A 19736-nucleotide genomic window follows, 5' to 3' on the forward strand; every position below is an offset into this window, starting at 1 on the left:
TTGCACCCAGCTGGGCCACCAGCAAGGTTAGTTTTAGAGAATTTCAGGCAGGACAATTGTGCAACTTTGTCCCTAAGTGGTCACAAGATGAGACAAGCATCAGCCACCCAGTTGCACCTGCAGCTATAGAGTTTTACTAATGGCTGGGTTTTAATCTCCCGTGCTTATATATCACCAGAGAGACACAGCAGATGGTGAAGGGATTCTTCCCTGAGCAAAACTGCATGAGACACATCCTCCTGAAGGACTATCCACAGCTCCAGATTTCAACCTGCACTCCGCCAGGCTGTCACTGAAAGGACTGCATTTAGCTTTTAGTGTATAACTAAGTGTTCTGCTAAATAATTAATAGCAGCTGCTGGTCATAAAAGAGGCTACTGTTTGGAAAGTTAAAACAGTCTGTCATGAAATACGCACCCACCTATGTTCTAGTTTAGGGGATGCTTTATCCACCATCCTTTCCTTGTACATGGGACCCATGTTTTGTGAAAAGGACAGAGCTTGAGCTCCAGAGCTTCACGGTATTCTTTGAATTAATTTATTTTTCCTCATTCGGACATTTATCACCCCCTAAACCACAGAGGGGAAGGCAGGTGGTCAGTGTTTCATAGAATTTTTTAGACCTAATAGGAAAATGTAGTAGTGTCTGGGTTTCTGGGTGAGATACAGGAATTAAACTTACTGGTTGCTTTTGATTTGAAAGCCTTCAGTTTTGTGTTTTTTTATTTTTTAACAAAAACATAGAACCATCTACCTTGATATTTGTGCCAGGCTACCTACATTCTGCTTACCTAAATCACTGGCATAATGAGCTAGGGCATTTTAATTCATTATTAGTTTGTTGTGACACTTTAAATGGTTTCACTGTTCTACCCGATACTATTGCACTGTCAATAGTGGGACCAAAGGTGTGCACAGTTTGCAATCCCTTAGTGCACAAGGCACTGTAAAAGCCAATAAATACCATCAGCAGCTAAGGGTCCAGGTGCATTTTGAGTTGATATACCAACCTTTCCTCAATCCTAGGGTCTAATGTGTTGCTGACTAAAGCAGTGATTCCAGAACGTCTACTAACAATACCATCTGAGTCTTGTTTCCCCATATCTCACTGTTTCTAAATTACCTGTAGGGGTGCATGTAGTTCAATTTGTACCAGAAAAAAATCACAATTAAAGATCAGGGTATCTCCATGGTATGCGCTGTCTGCGAAGCCAGCATTGTGTGCATCAAAATACTGTGTCCAGGCCCCAGCTTAAACTCAGACACTAACAAGACTAACTCCTTATCAGGTCTGGAGATAGGGACATCTACATGCCAGCATGAGTCAGCAGCAGTCCTTCCACATATTCAGATTTTTAACTAAAAGCAGCTCAGAAAGCACTTTCTCCTTCATGGAAAATATTTTTTTCATGCAAAACTTACATTCAGGACGTGATTTTGTTGGCTCAAAAGTCCCTTTCATAAGGGAAGTCCCTTTCAAAGTGCCAGGCTGGATTTCTTCTTTCAAGATGCATCCTGGAGATACATACTGGAAAGCCCAATCCATAAAAGAAAATAGATAAAGAAACAGAACTGTAATCCTAGCCTGGTGCTGTGGCAGTATATTCAGGTAGAAAGATTTACATTACTGGTTGGATTTTCTGTTGTTGTTGAATTGTCCTTTTCTCCTCCAAAAATAAGTTAATAACTCAGTAGTTTGATAAGCAGAGATTTTTCACAAAACAGGTTAGTCAAAGCCTCTGTATTCTATCAAATAACTCTAATGGTATTAGTTCTAGTTCCAGTTTGTGAGCTTAGTGTGACTCAACAAAAAAATCCCTTGAATTCCCAAGTAGGACCCTTATCCTACTGGTGGCATTTCTAAATTCAACTTTATCTAGACAAAACAAAGAATAGCTTGTTTGAAAGAAGACATTTGTTTCTGTTTCAAACCAGAAGAAAAACAGTATCTATAGGTTACAGATGACAACAGAAATCTCAAAAGAGCTCTTCCACTTGACTGAAAGTGGCTTCTCTCAGAAGTACCACCAAACAATGAAAGAAACCGGGAAATTAAGTCAGGGTACAAATAATAATAAGGTAAAGGAAGCAAGCACTGTAATTCATTGGCACGTACACCTGAAAGTACAAATTCTGCCCTGGGTTTCCTAAATGAACTGTCTGTAATAATTACTCTATACATTTGAAACAGACATGAATCATCTTAGAAAATTTTGCAAGCTAATAGGTGGGAAAGCTGAATTACTGAAAAAGCCCCAGAGGGCAATACATGATACCGGTGGCAAAGACAGAATTCAACACTTCAGCTTCTGAGTCTTGTCCTCCCATCATGTTTTCCTTCTTCATATGCAAACACCACCTATGCAATCACTTCAAGATTTTTTAAGTTGAATCTGTATTAACATCTTCCATAAGACTTCCTTGGACTATCTTGTCTGCTTGGCAATGTCTGAATTACTTAAACACATTGAAGCGAAAAACAGTCTGTTGGGCATTGTAATACTTTTAGTATGTGAAGTTTCTCTATCTAGATTAGTTTTACTGACAACAGTAATAAGTGCAGCCATAACTGGTTCCCAAAAAAAACTGATCTCTCAACCTCAAAAGAGTTTAAAAAGCTTAAAAGAACCAAAATCTTCTGACTCTTGGTTACCCACATTAGCCCGCACACCTCTGGCCAGTGCCAATGGCTTAGATGATGCTCTCATCCACACATTTGCTCTCAGAGGCTGCTGGGACCAGATCCAGACTTTCAGCCATCTGGGAGGTGCAAGGAGGGTCCCTGGCTACACATATCCTTGCACTACTACTTCAGTGATCTTCCAGGAAAGATTTGCTTTTGCTCTAGCTCACTGACCATGCTACCTATTTTCTACTAAATCCTCTCAATAATAACAAAACCCTTCAGCCAGCGAGGAGAAAGATGGGGAAAGGGAACTCCAATAGAATTTATGTAAAGAATAAATATAGGAAGCTGTTATTAATGTAACTGGAGATTGAAAACTGCCTCTACCTGCCTGGAACCTGGCTTGAATAAACTTAGAATAAACCACTGATTAAATTTCACATGGTAAACTTGCTGCTCTAAGGATTTATGTACAAAGTCTTTGTTATCTGGGTTTAAATAGACTTCCTTTGCAGTGAGTAACAGATCATTACTATGTGACAGCAGTAGTCTTCCTAAAATAAGTTAGTGGCCTCCCTGTACCTAGCACAGATGTGACCACATCAGACTTTCTCAAAACTAGTGCCTGTGACAGCATACAGGCACCACAAAACGTTTAGTGAAATCTTGTCATTGATATGAGGGTCAAGACATTTTAATTGTCTATATGAAAGACAATGTTTCTAGGTCCCATTACAGCAATAAGAAAACAGAAAACGTGGGCAAGCATTAAGTATGAAAAAAATATACAAAGGCTAAAAACTTCATATTCTAGTAAGCTAGTCAGAGCCTGTGACTACACCAAGTAGACAAAGTGACTCTTTCTTTGTTAAGAAGGGAAATTTTGATCTATTTTGTGGAGGAAGCCTCCAAAAACTAAAGTTTCAATAGCTAACCAGCAAATTTATGATCTTTGGCAAATTTTCAAAATACAGATCTGCAGTTACTTAGAATATTATAGAATTATAGAAAAATATTTTTAAAAATATTGTTTATGTCTTAACTTTCATAACCTATCAAACAAACTGTGTAGAGTTTGATTATTGCATTGATTGACTTTAAGGAGTTCTAGTTAGGCAGCCATTATATTGCACAAATATTGTGTCTCGGCTGAATTCAAAGCACAAATCATTCTGTTGAAACTGCATTGCTAATTGACAGCCTTATAAAAGTAGACAATGGTAACAGAATAGATGGACCGTAATAAAACATCTGATACAATATCTCACAAAAGTTTTATATGAAAACTTAAATGAATTCAAATCGGCTTTCATCGAGGCATTAAACTATGAATTGAAAAAGCGATGAAGAGCCATTAACCAAGCGAGATCAGATTTGCTGCATCAGGTCAGGAGAAATGTTTTGCAGGCTGTCTTAGGGAAACACTTAAAGCCTGCTGTTATTCATCAGCTTCATTCAAAAGGTCCAGTGCAATCACAGGATGTTCATTACACCTGTATTCTCTATTAATCCCACTGGAAAGCAAAGAATCAACTCCCAGAACTTGATCCTGTAGGTCACACACAATTTTGGAGCATAGAAACATCTGCTCCATTTTCAGCCACAACTTTCTGCCACGACATTTTGGCTCTGCCATCGTGGCTTAAGCAGTAAGCTTCTGACATTCAGTCTGTATCTCAAAATCTTCGTTTTCACCCTTGGCAGTACAGTTACTTTTCTACAGATCTCACATGGGTTGTTAAAGACAAACTATCAGTTGAAGAATAGCATTATGCAAGAGCAAGTGGCTATTGTTTCCAGCTCAGCCATGGGTCTGCCAAATGACCTTGGATAAGTCAGGCCTGTATCCAAGAATAATGATATTTTTGTTTTGAATTTTTGGTAAATTACTGGTGAGAAGGGATGCACATTATTACCACTAATCAAGCAAGACCAATAGATGTCAGAGAAGTCAAGGAGAATTCTTTTTTTTTTTTTTTTTAAATGAGGTCTTACCACATATCTAAGGTTTTCAGATGGATAACATCAAAATACTATGTATATTTTCGTATATTATGATATAGTGATATATTATTATATCAATGTGACATTTTTAGAACTGAACAAAATGTGTACCTGGTCATTAAGACATACTTATTGCAACGGTGATCAGCGCTACTCTGTCAAGAAACAGGAAACATATGTTCCCCCCCTTCATACCCTATAGTTCTCCAAAGACCATAATTATATCACTGATTTCTAGGAGCTTTCATACCAGACACTCATGAAAAATAGAGTTTAAAGAAACATTGCAACCACATATGTTCTAAAACAGGTCATTGAAACATCACACATAAGATATTCATGTGCATTTCTGGGTGGTCCAAACTGTTAGACTCCTGAAAGTTAATGAGTCAGGGCCAAGGCTGAACACAGGGCAACATTTGCCAGAAGTGAGGTTGGGGTAAGTCTTGGAATAGAAATTCCTAGCAGGAGTTAAGCAACATGAGATGTTACACATGGGCTGGAGAATCAAAGGAGACAAAAATTCTATGACGGAAGATTTGCCAAAAGAACAATCCATCCTTATAGTCTCACTAGCGCACATTTGTAAAAGTGTCCCACTGATTCACATAGAATATCTTTGTGGGAGGTCTCATTAGCAGAGGTTATTGATAATTTTTAGACCAGTAGCTTTAAGAAAAAACACTTGCCAAGTCAGCAACTTCGGATCATACATTAATGAGAACAAAATATGTCTGTTTTTATGTTGTTATGACAGTACAGCTACCGTATATGTTAAAGAAGGTGGAACTTGGGGCGAGTCAGCAGTGGCTATCTGCACAACTTCAAAAGCATAAAAGGAAGGAGTAGAGATGATGATTATTACCAGGCTCTCTCTAATCACAATTCCCCTACTTAGTAAAAAGACAAGTAAAGCACCAAAATAAATAAAATCTCTCAATTAATATGCTTCAAATCACACTCAACAACACTAAGCATGACAAAAATAAACCAACATTTTATTGGTCCTAGAGTGAGACCAAATGTTAGCTTTGCATGAATTAGTTTGCATCTGTCAGATGTTATCTACTTTATCAAGACAAGAGTTAAGAGACTCCCTAAGCGTTTCTTTATACCACATTTCCCAGCTACCATGTATATGTGGTAAGAGGTGTTTGCATATGTGCACACATGTGAGAATATGTATGTGTAAAACTATCTTCAAATAGGCTTACAACTGCCCTTCAGCCAGGGAGCATTTTTTTCTTCAAAGCTTCAAGTTCTGAATTCACCCAATAAAGTTTAAAGTCAAAGAACCTTGGAAGTCAGAAGGGTCAAATAGCTGGTTTCCAAGTATTCTTTCATGCATAAGATCATGCTAGCTTTCACTCAGTGCATATGCTGAGGTATTTCAAGATCTTTGCTTTGCGTTCACTGATTATCCACTTCAACCTCTGACCGTCATTTTGCTTTCTGGAATCACACAATATTATAGGTGCGCTATAATTTGAATAGTTCAATTGGAAGGGACCTATGAAGATCATCAAGTCCAACTGGCTGACCACTTCAGGGCTACCCAAAAGTTAAAGTATATTACTCAGGAAGCCTGTTCCAGTGTTTGGTCACCCTCAGGGTAAAGACACTTTTCCTAACAGCTGGTCTGGTGCAGCTTTGTGCCATTCCCATGCCTTCTACCATCGGTTACCAAGAAGAGATCAGCACCTCTGTCTCCACGTCCCCTCTTCAGGAAGTTGCAGAGAGCAGTGAGGTTGCCTCTCATCCTCCTTTTTTCCAGACTAGACAACCCAACTGTCCTCAGCCTCTCCTCACAGGACATGCCTTCCAGCTTTTTTTTTTTTTTTAAAACCAGCTTTGTTGCCCTCCTCTGGACACTTTCAGATATCTTAGCATCCTTTTTATGTCGTGGAGCCCAGAACTGCACAAAATACTCAAGGTGAGGCAACTCCAAAGCTAGATATAGTGGAAAAACCACCTCTTTTGACCATCTGGCTATGCTGTGTTTAATGCACCCCCAAATTGTGATTTGCCCTCTTGGCATCTAGGGTACACTGCTGATTCGTAGAGCCTACTGTCAACTACCACCCTCAAGGAGAGCAGCTCTCCACATGGCTGCTCTCCAGCCACTCATCTCCCAGTCTTTACCTGTGTCCAGCATTACACCCTCCCAGGTGCAGAACTTGGCATTTACACTTGTAAACTGGGAATATCATGAAATATTACATTCAACATCTTGGAAGTTGAAGCCAGGCAGTAATGACCTGGGCTCACCTGGTTCTTTCACTGTCTCTTCCCATTACAGTGAGAACTGAGGAAAATACTACCTCTGCTAGTGAATCCTTTAGCCATCTTCCCAGTGTCTTGAAATCTTTGACTAACCTCAGACTTCTTGTCATGACTTCATTGGCTCCCACATAAAAGATCAGGAGTAGGTAATAATCTAAAGGCTGTACTAAACTCAAAATCTTACTTGTTGACTTCTCCAATCTGAGCCCCGGGGAGGTAGCAACGTTCTCTGTGAAGAGGGCCTGGTCTGCAGAAGGTCTGAATGGAGAAGAATGGAAGTCTCCATTCCCTTCAGGAGGGAGTCACCTGAGAATGTAATTTGCTGCTGTTTCTTCACAGTGCTGGTCTTGTTGCTTTACTTGCTATGAGGAGGGGAGGAGGGAGCCTGTTGGTTTGGGCCTTGGTAGGAGAACTTGCATGGATACCTCTTCTTACACCTCTTCACACCCCTCATCTACCACACCCAGAGCCTCATATCTGTTCTCTAATGGAAGCTGAGTGAACGAACAGGGGCTCCTTTTACAACTCTGTGTAGTACTAGTTTCCTTCCTCTCCTTGGTGCCCCTCCAGATGCTGCCTTTATCCTGATGCAGATCAGACACCAGACCTGCCTTAGTCATGTCCACGCCAGGCCAGTTTGTGCATACCAGCGAGGGCAGAGCACCACTGATGTATTACACTCTTGGACTCCCAGATGCTTCACAGTCTCTCCACCTCTTCCTGAGGCGGACCACCATCTCAGCGACTACCACCAGGCACGCCCCACAGTCCAAGGCCGCAGACCCAGCCTGCAGGCAAGCAGAGCTGACTGCAGCCAGCTGACTGGTGGAGCACGTGTCCCTTCTCATGCGCCAACCACCAAATCCTACCTAAGGCCTTCTTCCACACCACTTCTGCCATTTTAGCTGGCTCCACCCAGCCCCTGCATGGCCTTCTCAGCAGACCAGCCACCAGAGGCCTACACACGCAGCACATGCGGCCTGAGGGAGCCTGGGCCCAGAAGCATCCTGAGGTACCCCTGAGACCTTGAGAGCCTCGCTGTCTTAATAGACTGATCAAATACTTCTGAAAATAATGAAAAAAACTTACAGATGATTTTGAATTGAAACCAAACAAAAGAGATGAAGGTGCTAGGTAGGGCAGCCTCTCCACTCAGAGATTGTCAGAGTTAGAACAAAGTCAGAACTGCACCACCTTTTGCCAGCTGAGCTGTCCCTACCTCAGGTGAAAACATTTTGTACAGACATATGATAAGCCAAGAACAGCCGGCATCAACGCATGTGTGAGCTAAGAGGTCACAGAAAACATGTTGTAACTTGATTAAGCTTGAAAAATTATCTTTCAAGAACCCAAGTTTCATGAACTTAGCAAGAAGTCTCTTGGAAATCCAAGAAAAAAAGTCTATTCTCTCTCCACAGTGAATAGAAACCCTACATTTTGCTAATGGTCAACAAGAGTCATTTTTCACTCAAATCAGTTTTCTTGTTTCTGTGTTGAATGAGCAGTCACATGTAAGGAGTAGTAAGTCGGTATCATGGATCATTAGGCTGCTAACAAATGGCAGCAGTCGTATGAGCTTGGAAAGGAAGGAAAGGAAGAAAGAGTTTACATTAATTTTTTAGCCTAAAGGGAAGTTTTATATATAGAAAATAAAAACATAATGACTTCTGATTTATACTGGAATACGATGAGAGGAGATCCCAGCCTGTTTCCAGATGAGTTACCCACAGAGCGTTGCACGCAGCATTGCACTGGCACAAAGAGGCAGCCAGAAATTACCATATTGCATCGAGTGCACTGCTCCTCTACATAGGCCTGTAGTCAGAAACACACTTTTAACCTGTTACAGATGTGAAGCCTATTCAATTGATCAACAGCATGGATAAAAACAACCGTTTATTTGGTGTTAACCAAGATTTCCGCTTTTCATAAGCCAACTAGATCCTTAGCCTAGCTACAAGGACAGGATACAAGCTGATAGCCCTGTGAGGTAGTGCTCTCCCTGCCCTTTGCCCAGGCTGGCAGCCCGACATCAGATACCTGCTGCTGTCCTCATGCCTGCACCAGGCCACTCACGTATCACATCTCTCTCCTGATGATGCAAGGCAGCAACCCTCATTCTTAATCAAGTTGTTTTTATTCATCCAAGCAATAACTTCATTACTACAGTGATCCCTCATTAGCAATTAATAGCTAACTGATTTTGCAATATGTAGCTGCATTCCGCAATGTCTATGTTTCCCTATCAACTAGTTGCACCCAGTTTGGTCGAGACGCTTATTAAAAATTACAGTGCACTTTGAGAAGGTCCATATTCAGAAACTGGGCCATGAGAGAGTCAGCTTTAATTCCTGATGCAGTGCTAGCACATGGTGTTAATAAGAGGTTGTTTCTTTTCACTACAGTGCTACCATTTTTCAGCTCTTGAGCCCTGATCTCCCAATCATCTTCAATATCAATATGCTTTAATCAAATGCATTTGTATGGGGAAGCAGCAAGTACTATTTAGAAAAGAGGAAGAGATTTTTTAAAAACTTCTGTTTTCCTTTGGCTGCCTTAATTTAAAAAAAATTACTCTTCCTGCACATGGCTATGGCATCACAAGAGAATTGTACCATTTCTGTACAACAGAAATGTCTAGGATGTCTGCGAAACACAAGCCAGAAATCCACTAAAGGGCCAAGTCTGGATGATTGTAACCTGAATTCCTTGATCAAGTGTATCCGGCTCTAGACTTTGCCCCTGAAGAGCCAGTGAGTTCTGACCAGTGACCTCAAACACCAGTTTCTAGAATGAAACTACATTAGCAATGATAATTACGAAAGATGGCCTATTTTCATGTTTTCAAATTAATACAGCACAGATACACTCTAAAGAAGTTTGAATTTCTGAGTGAATATAAAGCTGTTGAACTTTATGGGGGAGAGTTTCAAAGGCACAAACAGCACTTAACTTCCAATTATGCCTTGGAAAATGTCCCACTAATGGCTAATATAGCTGATTTATTTTCATAAACTTTAATTACTTCACACTTTTTTTTTTTTTACTGAACAATATAATCACTTCAACTGAGCAGTTCAAACACAATGCACAATTTAAAAGGGGATCTGCTCCAATTCCAGGTTCCCATGTGGAAGTTCAAATTTCTTATCAATCTTAATATTGCGCACCTAGATAATTGTGAATACTTGTTCTTGCTATAACATCCACATTGAACAGATGTACTCTTCTATATAACTAGATACTACAAACTATTCTAGATAAGTAGGAGATATTTTTAGCAGTGATATTTGTATTAACTAATGTAGGATAAACGTTTGTCTAGCATAAAGTCAGGGGCTTTTCATATTTTAGCAATAAAAGCAATAGTAACAGTGAAGAACTGGTTCAAGTGACAGCTTGCCATGCAAGTACACAAGAGATCCAGCAAGACAGAACAGTGAGGAAAAATGTGCAATTTTAGGTCTCCTTGCATGCAGTTCCTCTTGTGGTACAGCTGTTGACTGAGACATTTGGTAAGTATTCAATGCGATTTAGCAGCAGATTTCTTAGAACAGAAATCCTGTTTATTTTTACTATATTTATTAAACATAAGAACAGAAGTGTCTTAATTAAAGTGTTTTGTGTGCCTCGATGATTTCTGAGGCCCTTCTGGAAAGAGTATGAGCACAGGGCTGTTTGCTCTGTGAGTTCAGGTGAAAGCAGGTGCTGTCTGGCAAAAAGCAAGAAAATATTGCCCTCTAGTGATGAAAGGAGAAGATGCAAAGTCCCGGGACAGGGAGGGGTTAATTATTGTTTCAAGATACCCGTATCTCTCATGCTAAGAAAACCAAAGCTTGTTGCAATTAGCTGTTTTGTGGGGAGATTACACGCCCAGCAAGGCTGTCCTTCCCACAGAGAGCAGTTCTCCTGATCTGATAAACCCTCAGAGTCAGGCTGAGTGACTCATCAATGTCACTGAAACTGAAGCACGGCCTCACAGAGAATGCTTCACTTGATCCGGTTTTATCTTTTTATAAAATCTTAATTGGAGGTTTAATAAGAAGTGAGATCCTGACAAGTATACACAGAAGGGCAGGATGAGGGAAGCACTAAAGGGATTGGGGGTGGGGGGGCAATACGGCAATTCTCTTACAATTATCAGAATGGTTTTAACTTCCCAATGATTGCTGCATTTCTTTTATGTTTTTCCCTTCACACCTAAGATATTACTAAATACAGGGTCCTTTTCTTACTTCTGCTCACTTCTTATTTCTCTCCGTATATAAGCTATCCACCTTGCTCACCTTTTTTGCTAATTGCCATGTGACACACAGCAGTGTCACAGACAGGGTAGCCCACAGTACAGAGATATGAATCTCCTAGCAAGCTTCTGACTGACAAAGGTAAAGCAGATAAAAACTGAATTCTGGCAAAGTCACAACTGGTCTCAGCAACAACTCCCTTTGCTTAAACAGCCAGAGAAGAAGCAAGTCTCTCACAAACAAACAGTTCTTAATTCACAATTACTTCAGCAATTGTTCATTGCTCGATCAACTCTCCAAAGCAGTATAGTTCTAATACTAGGAGAGCAGTATATATATATACACATTTAGAGCACCAGTAAAGCTTTTTGCTTTTATTTTTTAAATCCTGAACTGACACAACCAAGAGTTTCTTTATATTTTATGACTCTGGCATAGAGTTCTAACTGGTAGACAAGTTTCCTCAATACCTTTCTTGCAAGCTTTTTATAGTTTTTCATGTAAAGATTGAGTAGTTTTCAGAATAAAAATTCAAAATTATAATTCAAGTTAATAGACAAGGAGATGTCAACTGACAAGTGTATGCTGTGAAAAAGTTTCTTCCTCCTTGCAGTTCAAAAATCATCCATTGTTTACAGGCTCACATTCTTCCAATAGGTAAACAATATAAATAATTCAGACAGATGTTAATTCTTTTTAAAATCCATAGAGCAGCATGGGCTATTTGTTTAGTTAGCTTTAATTGCCTCTGAGTTGCGTGGTTCATTGTCAGCATTGGGAATTCTTTGTGAATTTAGGTAGGGCTACCAAGAAGCACACGAGTGCTTCTGAGCTGGCCAGGCAGTCCAGTTTGAGCCACACAGTACAGCAGGGACAGCCCAAAGCCCCCATCCTTTAGTGAGAGTTGCCTTGATTCAATGCACACGTTTATGTGCCCACCCAGCAGCCACAGAACAAATACCTCATGGCTCAGCAACTCCAACGCTACTCATGCCCCATACAATCCTCCATTCATCCCTGGGAGAACAGAAAACGGAGCATGCACTGCTGCACCCTGCAGTTTTAGTAACCTACTCATTCACTTGGAAAATCCATGTGCAATTTTAATCATTGACAGTCTTTAAATGAGCAGTAAAATACTGGCCACTCCAGTTACAGAATAGAAACTGGGGAGAAAGAAGTCCTCTAAAGGTTTCTCATGTCTTTTTCTTTGCCTTGATCAGTTTCACAGTCAAAAACAGAATCTGATAGTCCTTTGCAAATACTTAGCCATAAAAATATGAGTTTGATATAGAACTTGGGCCAATATTTAACCAACATTGTTTTGTCCTCATTTTGTCCTACAATCATTAGTCAACCACACTTACAATAGCAATAACGCATTGTAGCCAAGAAATGGCCATAAATAAAAATACCACTGCCCTCAAAAAGTTATGTTTAGACTTTATTTTATGCCCTAAGAAAATGGGAGAACTCTGATGTATTAAGATAAAACACATTAAGAAAGCACACAACACTTGAAGTGTTCATAAACTTCCCTCTCAACTCATACTACTGATATCACTGTTTATTAACATGCATTTTTAATTGCTTTATGGATTTTATTTACTTTTTTTTTTTAACTTGTTGCAGATAATGTTGAGAGTCATCTTCGTTGATTATTGGCAACTGCTGTATTCTGAGAAAGCCTCTTTCAATTTAGCTTTACAGATCCTTTGACTTCCCACTCCAACAGCTTCATAACCTCCCCAACAGCTTCATAAATGTACTGCAATGGTCACATGAACATCTCAGGAGGGGAATCAGCACCTCTGCATCTCCTCATTATTATGGCACTTTAGGAAGAGAAAACCAAAAAGTGACAAGTCCAACAGAAGTTGAAAGTCCCACAAAAGATGAATCTAATAGTGAGGCTCCACAGAAGTTTCAGAACACTTGTTATTCTCCTGGCTACTTTCTGCTTAGCAAGTATCGTCATTTCTGCCTATTACTTGTACACCAGCTACAAGCAGGAGATGGCCCTTGCAGAAACCACTGGAGAAGCAGACTGTGAAGATCTCAAGGTTCTACCATACAGATCCATTGAGCTGAAAACAGCTAAGCCAATTGATCCATCTAAAACTGATCCCACTGTCCTCCTGTTTGTGGAAAGCCAGTACTCCCAGCTGGGGCAAGATATCATAGCCATCCTTGAGTCCAGCAGATTTCAATACCACATGGTCATCGCGCCTGCCAAGGGGGATATTCCCCCTCTCACAGACAATGGAAGAGGAAAATACACAATTGTTATATATGAGAATATTTTAAAGTATGTATCCATGGACTCGTGGAACAGAGAGCTTCTGGAAAAATACTGTGTGGAATACAGTGTTAGCATAATTGGTTTTCATAAAGCCAATGAAAACAGCTCCCCAAGTACAAAACTGAAAGGCTTGCCGTTACATCTTTACAATAACATAGCCCTCAAAGACTGTGTTGTAAACCCTCAGTCTCCCCTTCTGCGCATTACCAAAGCACCAAGGGTTGAGAAAGGCCCACTGCCTGGTGAAGACTGGACAGTTTTCCAGTTCAACCATTCCACCTACCAACCTGTGCTTTTAACTGAACTGCAGACCTCCCGACCACCTCCCGTGGCATTGCCAAAGGCTGCTCTGTATGCAACCGTCATCCAGGACTTGGGGCTTCATGATGGGATTCAAAGAGTTCTTTTTGGAAACAACCTGACCTTCTGGTTACACAAGCTGATCTTTATTGATGCCATCTCTTTCCTGTCAGGGAAGAAGCTCATGCTGTCCTTGGATAGGTACATTCTGGTTGACATAGATGACATCTTTGTTGGGAAGGAGGGAACGAGGATGAACGTAAATGATGTGAAGGTAAGGCAAAAGCTGGGGGATACTATACCAGATGCAAGTATGTTCAATGGGGCATTCAAAACGAGGCAAGGAGTGACAAACATGGGAGTCCCATTTTCTTTTAAAGGCTGAAAGTGCACAAACGTAGCCAGCAGAAACAGAAACCATAACCTGAGGTTACTCTAAAGGTCCGGTTACCCACATGCATACAGAGATGGATTCAAGTGTGTTGCATCCATAGAGGTGGCCTCATACAATAACATATGTGGTGAATATATTGGCTGCCACTTCCTCATCTAAGTTCTGCTCAAGGACTTCGCCCTGAGCACCTGGATTCAAAAAAAAAAGGAACCTTCCAATACCTAACATAACAGGTCTCTTTTTTTTTTCTTAACCAAAATAAAAGGATCTCTGTTTCTGGAGCATATTTGCTGCTGAGAACTCTGAATTGTTAGATAACACCACATTTTACACCATGTTTTTATTTTTTTCCTTTGAACATACAGACATATGCATCTATTTGTACATATGGTATATAATTCAATTTATAGGCATTTTCTGTATTCTGTAATTATTTCTAAAAATTAAACAGAACAATAGAAATTTGTTCATTTTTTGAACTCTCCTATAACTATGTTAAATAGAATTTAAAAACAAATGGAAAAGTTGGCCACAGTTTGACTTACTTACAATCTTTAGCAGGGAAGTTTTCTTTAGCAGATAAATAAATATTTCAAGTTACTAGTGACAGTATGAAAGTATGGCCTACACCTCAGCAAATGACCTAAATATCTGATAAGGTGGGTTGCTCACAGACTGTTGTTTGGAGGTGCTTTTAAACTTCTTTTCATAGTCCGCAGTATCCAGGGACTCCATTATACATGTTCAGAGTAATTCTCAAAAGCGTGTGTGCTGTAGAAAGACACAGACTTAAAGTGATAAATAGACAGAAGTCAATAGCATGAAAGTTACTTTCTTTCAGTTTTCCGGGTGGGGGAATCACACTGAGATTAACTGAGGCTCCTAAACATGCAATATTACATTCTCTAGCTTTTATTCTAGGGTTTTCCTGTAAATACCCTAATGCTTTCATGAGCAATAAGTAAGCCTTTTGGTTTTAAACCTAAATTTCTATTTTGTTTCTTAATTATTATTTCCATTGGTATGAGTTATATATTTGTCTGCCTATTCATCTGAATCACTAAGAGATATTGAAATGCCCAACAAAAGAAATAGTCTCATACAGATGAAACGTTTTTGCACATCAGAAAAGTTCAGGTAATTCTGTTAGCCAAACCAGGTGTATGAGAGCTCATCAGGGTTGTTTCTAGCACCCAGACACTCCAAGTGTCTGCATTAGATATTCCTGGTGTCTTGAGATCTGAGCACTACGCACAAGCTCTGTGACCAAGTGCCCTCTCAGCGGAAATATATGATAAAACACTCTGACAAAGGCCCTGTCTAGAAGAGGAAATTAACGGAAAAGGCAATTGTGGAACAAGTTTTTCAGCAGGAGCTTTCTGCACGCACATTTTTGAGAGCCTTTTTCTGATTTGGTTTGCTCCACTACAGAAGTCTATTATTCTACATTGGTTAAAGAGTCCCTATTACTAGAATAAAAGCGTCCACACAGTCACTTGAAAATTCAAATCATAACTTTGACTGGAATAATCTCCAAGCCCCAAGACATTTCCTTTTTTATCCAGCAATCAACAACATTAGACAAACCTCTCCACCTGTGCTTGGCAGAGGAGCCGTGCTCCATTGTTCGTTATAGGAGATACAACAGAAAATATCCAGGAGCTCGAGTAGGATCTGGACATCAGAATCATAGCTGCTAAAAGCATTAGGCATCAATTTTGTATGCTGCACAGATTTACCCATCTGAAAACTGGGCAGGTCACAGCACTGAATACCTTAACATGCAAAAGCATCTGCTAAGCTTCAGACTTTTCCTGAAGAAAATAATAATACCAAAAAAAAGCAGCAGTGTGGTGAGACCCCCTCTTCATCACAAAGAAGAAATCATGCAACAAACACCACCCATGGTGAGAACTCTACAAGCACACACTCAGAACCAACTTTCCCATCAGGCAGTCTTTTTGGGAAGCAGGATGGGGGATTGTCTGTTTGTCATAGATGATGTTCCCATGTAAAGCCATCCTGCAGCTTGACCATCCATTGGTCCATTCTGCACATAAAACTATGGTTTTCAGTTCCAATCTGTTACCAGGATTTGTTTCTCAGGGTATTTCACAGGTACTTGCTATGCGTTTCAGTCTGTACTTACAGACTGGACATTCCCAGAATACATTAACATTCAAAGCAGGATGCTTGCTAATGAATGTAACACCAAAAAAATCAGAGTGTACTTTGGTTAGTTTACAGTAAAAGATAATTACAGTGAGTTAGAGAACAATCACTCAAGTCACTTGGGAAAGGAGGCAATTAAGAACCAGAGGGCCTGGCTTCTCCCCTCAAGGCAGAGCAGCCTCCTTGGTTGAAAGGCAAAATAGCAGAGGGAGACAACATTTAGGAGGCTGATATTTAAGTGATGTCAAAGTATTGCCTTGCACTGTGAAGCAGCTGCTGTGACCAGCTGCTCAAAGGGGGTTGCGTTTTCACAGCAGGTTAGAGGCTGCCACGAAAGGCATGAGAGGTGACACATGGAGGCACCAAGGGATATAGGGGCAGGTTGTGCTTGACCTGCATGTGTATCACAGGGGCAAAGGCATGAATGGCTCTGATAGCTAAAGGATTAGTATAGACTCAGTATGTTGTTCAACAAGAACATAGCAAAATTTGAACCACTTCCTCTTTTTTTCTGAGCTGCATATTACAGGTAGATTTAGCACAAAAATCATAGCCGATATTAATATCATGCACATCAAAACTCATTTCATCCCAGCCCCTGTAATGCATGTTTAAACTATTAGCATCTCCAACACAGAATGGTTTTTATACAATGCTAAGAACAGAATAGAGGAAAAACATATGAAACAATGTTTGCAATGAAACAACTTCTCAGCACAGTACAATTCACTGAATTATGCCACATCACTACTTCTCCAGTTCCTTTATTTCTTAGGATTTGTCACTACAACTATCATAGACTCACCTTGTGCAATCATATGGGACTCTCGTAGGCTTTTCTGAGGTGCCACACACACTTGTGTTTCTTTGGGAATGCTTTTATACATTCCACATTCCCAGGTGCACGCAAGAAAACCGCAAACAAACAGCAGCGCACTTCCCAAACTGTGTTAAAATTACAACTAAATAACATCTCTCTGTTCAAGCTCTTAGGCATTTCCTGCCAGTGGCCAGCTGTATAATAACTGCCAGCCCGAAGAACACATGACTAGAAATGAGTTTTCCGATAACAGTATTCGTACGTAGCAATAAAAAGACAAGTAACACTGTTCCGGTGTAATTACTTCCTGCAACTCAAATGTTTTTATCCCCTCACAAAGCCTTTCCTCAATTAGGTGCTTCAAGGTTATATATAGTTTTATAAAGGGTGGCATCGCTAGAGAAACAGAGATTAGAGAACAGAGTTATTACGGGCTCTGTTTACCACAAAAGATCTCCTAGTCCCTTGTATTATAGAAGTTGTGCAAGGTCATATCTAGCTAAGTAATTAAACACGAACTCAGCAGAGCCACAAAAAGCTATTTTCCCAAGCTTTGCAAAGATCTATCTTGAGACTAGTGAGCCCCCGCAAATGAATTCCTCCCTTTCCCTCCTGCCAATATATTATCTCTCTGCTTGATTTTAGAAGGAAAAAAAATCAAGAACTCCTCAGTTACCCTGCAGCATTACTGAATTCGTGTATATGCAAATTATGCTGGTTCCTGGCCACACAAGCCCAAGACCATTGACATCAGTGATTTAGCAAAAACAACTAGAAATACCCATTTCTGCTGGGTCTGGGTTCTTTCAAACAGAAAGAACTTTTATCCTTGAAGTTCCCTTCTAACTGGGCACAAACCAGCAGCATACTTAAACAGGCAGCAAGAACTTGCTAAGGTATTTCCTTTGTTGTTTTTCTAGTATGAGCTAGCATGGTATTTAGTCACCCAGAAGAGCCCAATGCAGTGACCAGGACTTTTCCAGTACCCTCCACAACTACACTTTCTTTTCTGGGAGCAATTATTAGCTCAAAACAAACAAAACAAAAAAACAAACAAGTAAACATCCCTACCTTTCAAAACAAAACAAACAAACAACAAAAAAAATAGCAATCCTCAGCCTTTTACTTTCTGTCCTCTCCTAACTCCAGGACTAGCAAGGCAGAACAGCCACCCTTCTATAGCCTTCTTCCAGGTGGACCCTCTCAGGAGCCACCTGCTTCCCTCTCTTCTCCCACTCTCCCAGCTGGAGCCAGTAATCAAAGAGAAGTTGCTTGTCCCAGCACCATCGTGTCACAAAGCCCCTTTCTCTAAAGCCACATTTCCCTTTTTTGTATTCCCTCTAATTGCTGCAGAAGGATCGTTCTTGTGCTGTCTGAGATATGATAAAATGATGAAGCAATGCTTGGGAATGTGCTGTGTGTTACTACTGACTGCGGGCTCTCCTTTTCCTTGCAGCATCAGATAGCCCGTCTGCATTCTCCCCCATTCTCCTGCTCTAACCTTCAGTCCACTCGCTGCAGTTGAAAAAAGAATTGCGTTAGTCTCTGACACCTCCTCACTTCCACAAGTCTGCAGTTTGTCTTTGACCTTCATCATTATTAAAAAGCCTTGAACACTTAAAGGGTGTGATTTCTTGCTCATTTTGGTATTTTAAAGACAAGAATTCATGTTGGAGTCACATCTTTTCTGATAATTCCAAATTAAAGAGTACTGGCTCAGCAGGAGCCTGCACTCGGTAACTGAATCTCTCCAGCGTATGCTTTTTCTGATCTTTCTGCAAGGCGAATTGCTTTCAGGTAGAATAATTAGAAATATCTGGGCCACATCACCAGGCATGGCAGAACAATATTCAGTACAGAGACGCAGGTGGGCACAGGATGGGTAAAACTCTGTGCAGCACATCCGTGCAAGGTCTCAACACTCTTTGAAGGAAGGAATTTAATAAACCATTGTGGACCAGTGCTTGGTTTCTGCTTCAGTTCTGCTGGGATCCCTTACTTCTCGTGCCGTTTGGGGTTGGTAGCAAAGCCCCAGTCCATGCACGTGGATAAGGAAGCTCTGCTTAACAAAGGGCAATAGCACTGTTCTGTGTCCCTTTGTAGAATATGGCATCTAGTGTTGCAGAATGCCCAAATTTTCATAGAAATTCTCCAGCAGTGGTCAAGACCAGACAAAAAAGGCAGAGAGGATTGTACCATATACCTGGATTTCTAACTCAGGTTTCTAAAGAGTTTCTCTGGATACCCTCCTCTGCTGCACCCTTCTGGTACTCACACACAACAGTGGAGAGATGATGATGGAAGTTACGGCAGCCCAACATCTCAACCTCCCTCCATTTCATTCCAGATGTACTCACTATCAATCCCCAGTGCTTCAGCAAAACTTGAAACTGATGTTGTAGATAGAAGCTGGAAACAAATTGTTTTTATTTTTATTATTGTTAATTTATCTTTTAATTTTTCTTTCAATAGAAGTCGAAGCATCACTTCCTTTCGGATACTGAGATACAATAGTCATCCTGTAGCCTTTTTATAATAGTAAACTCCTGCCAATAAAGTAACCACATCAATGGGCAATCCAGGGAGAAACT

General features: G+C 40.4%; 1 protein-coding gene across 8 annotated transcripts in view; it reads left to right on the plus strand.

The window, feature by feature from the left end:
• Window positions 1-19736, plus strand: part of LOC308194816 (bifunctional heparan sulfate N-deacetylase/N-sulfotransferase 4) — a 164473-nt gene that overhangs the window by 61225 nt on the left and 83512 nt on the right. For 7 of the 8 annotated variants that reach the window (XM_080591231.1, XM_080591234.1, XM_080591229.1 and 4 more), the window contains one exon: window positions 12790-14033. In XM_080591231.1, the coding sequence (XP_080447357.1) occupies window positions 13053-14033 (981 nt within the window). In that variant the 5' untranslated portion in view covers window positions 12790-13052. The remainder of the gene's footprint in view (window positions 1-12789; window positions 14034-19736) is intronic. The other variant, XM_080591236.1, reaches the window with a different exon arrangement.

This window comes from Anser brachyrhynchus (assembly GCF_964034855.1).
Source record: "Anser brachyrhynchus genome assembly, chromosome: 4".
In the NCBI taxonomy this organism is placed as follows: Eukaryota; Metazoa; Chordata; class Aves; order Anseriformes; family Anatidae; genus Anser; species Anser brachyrhynchus.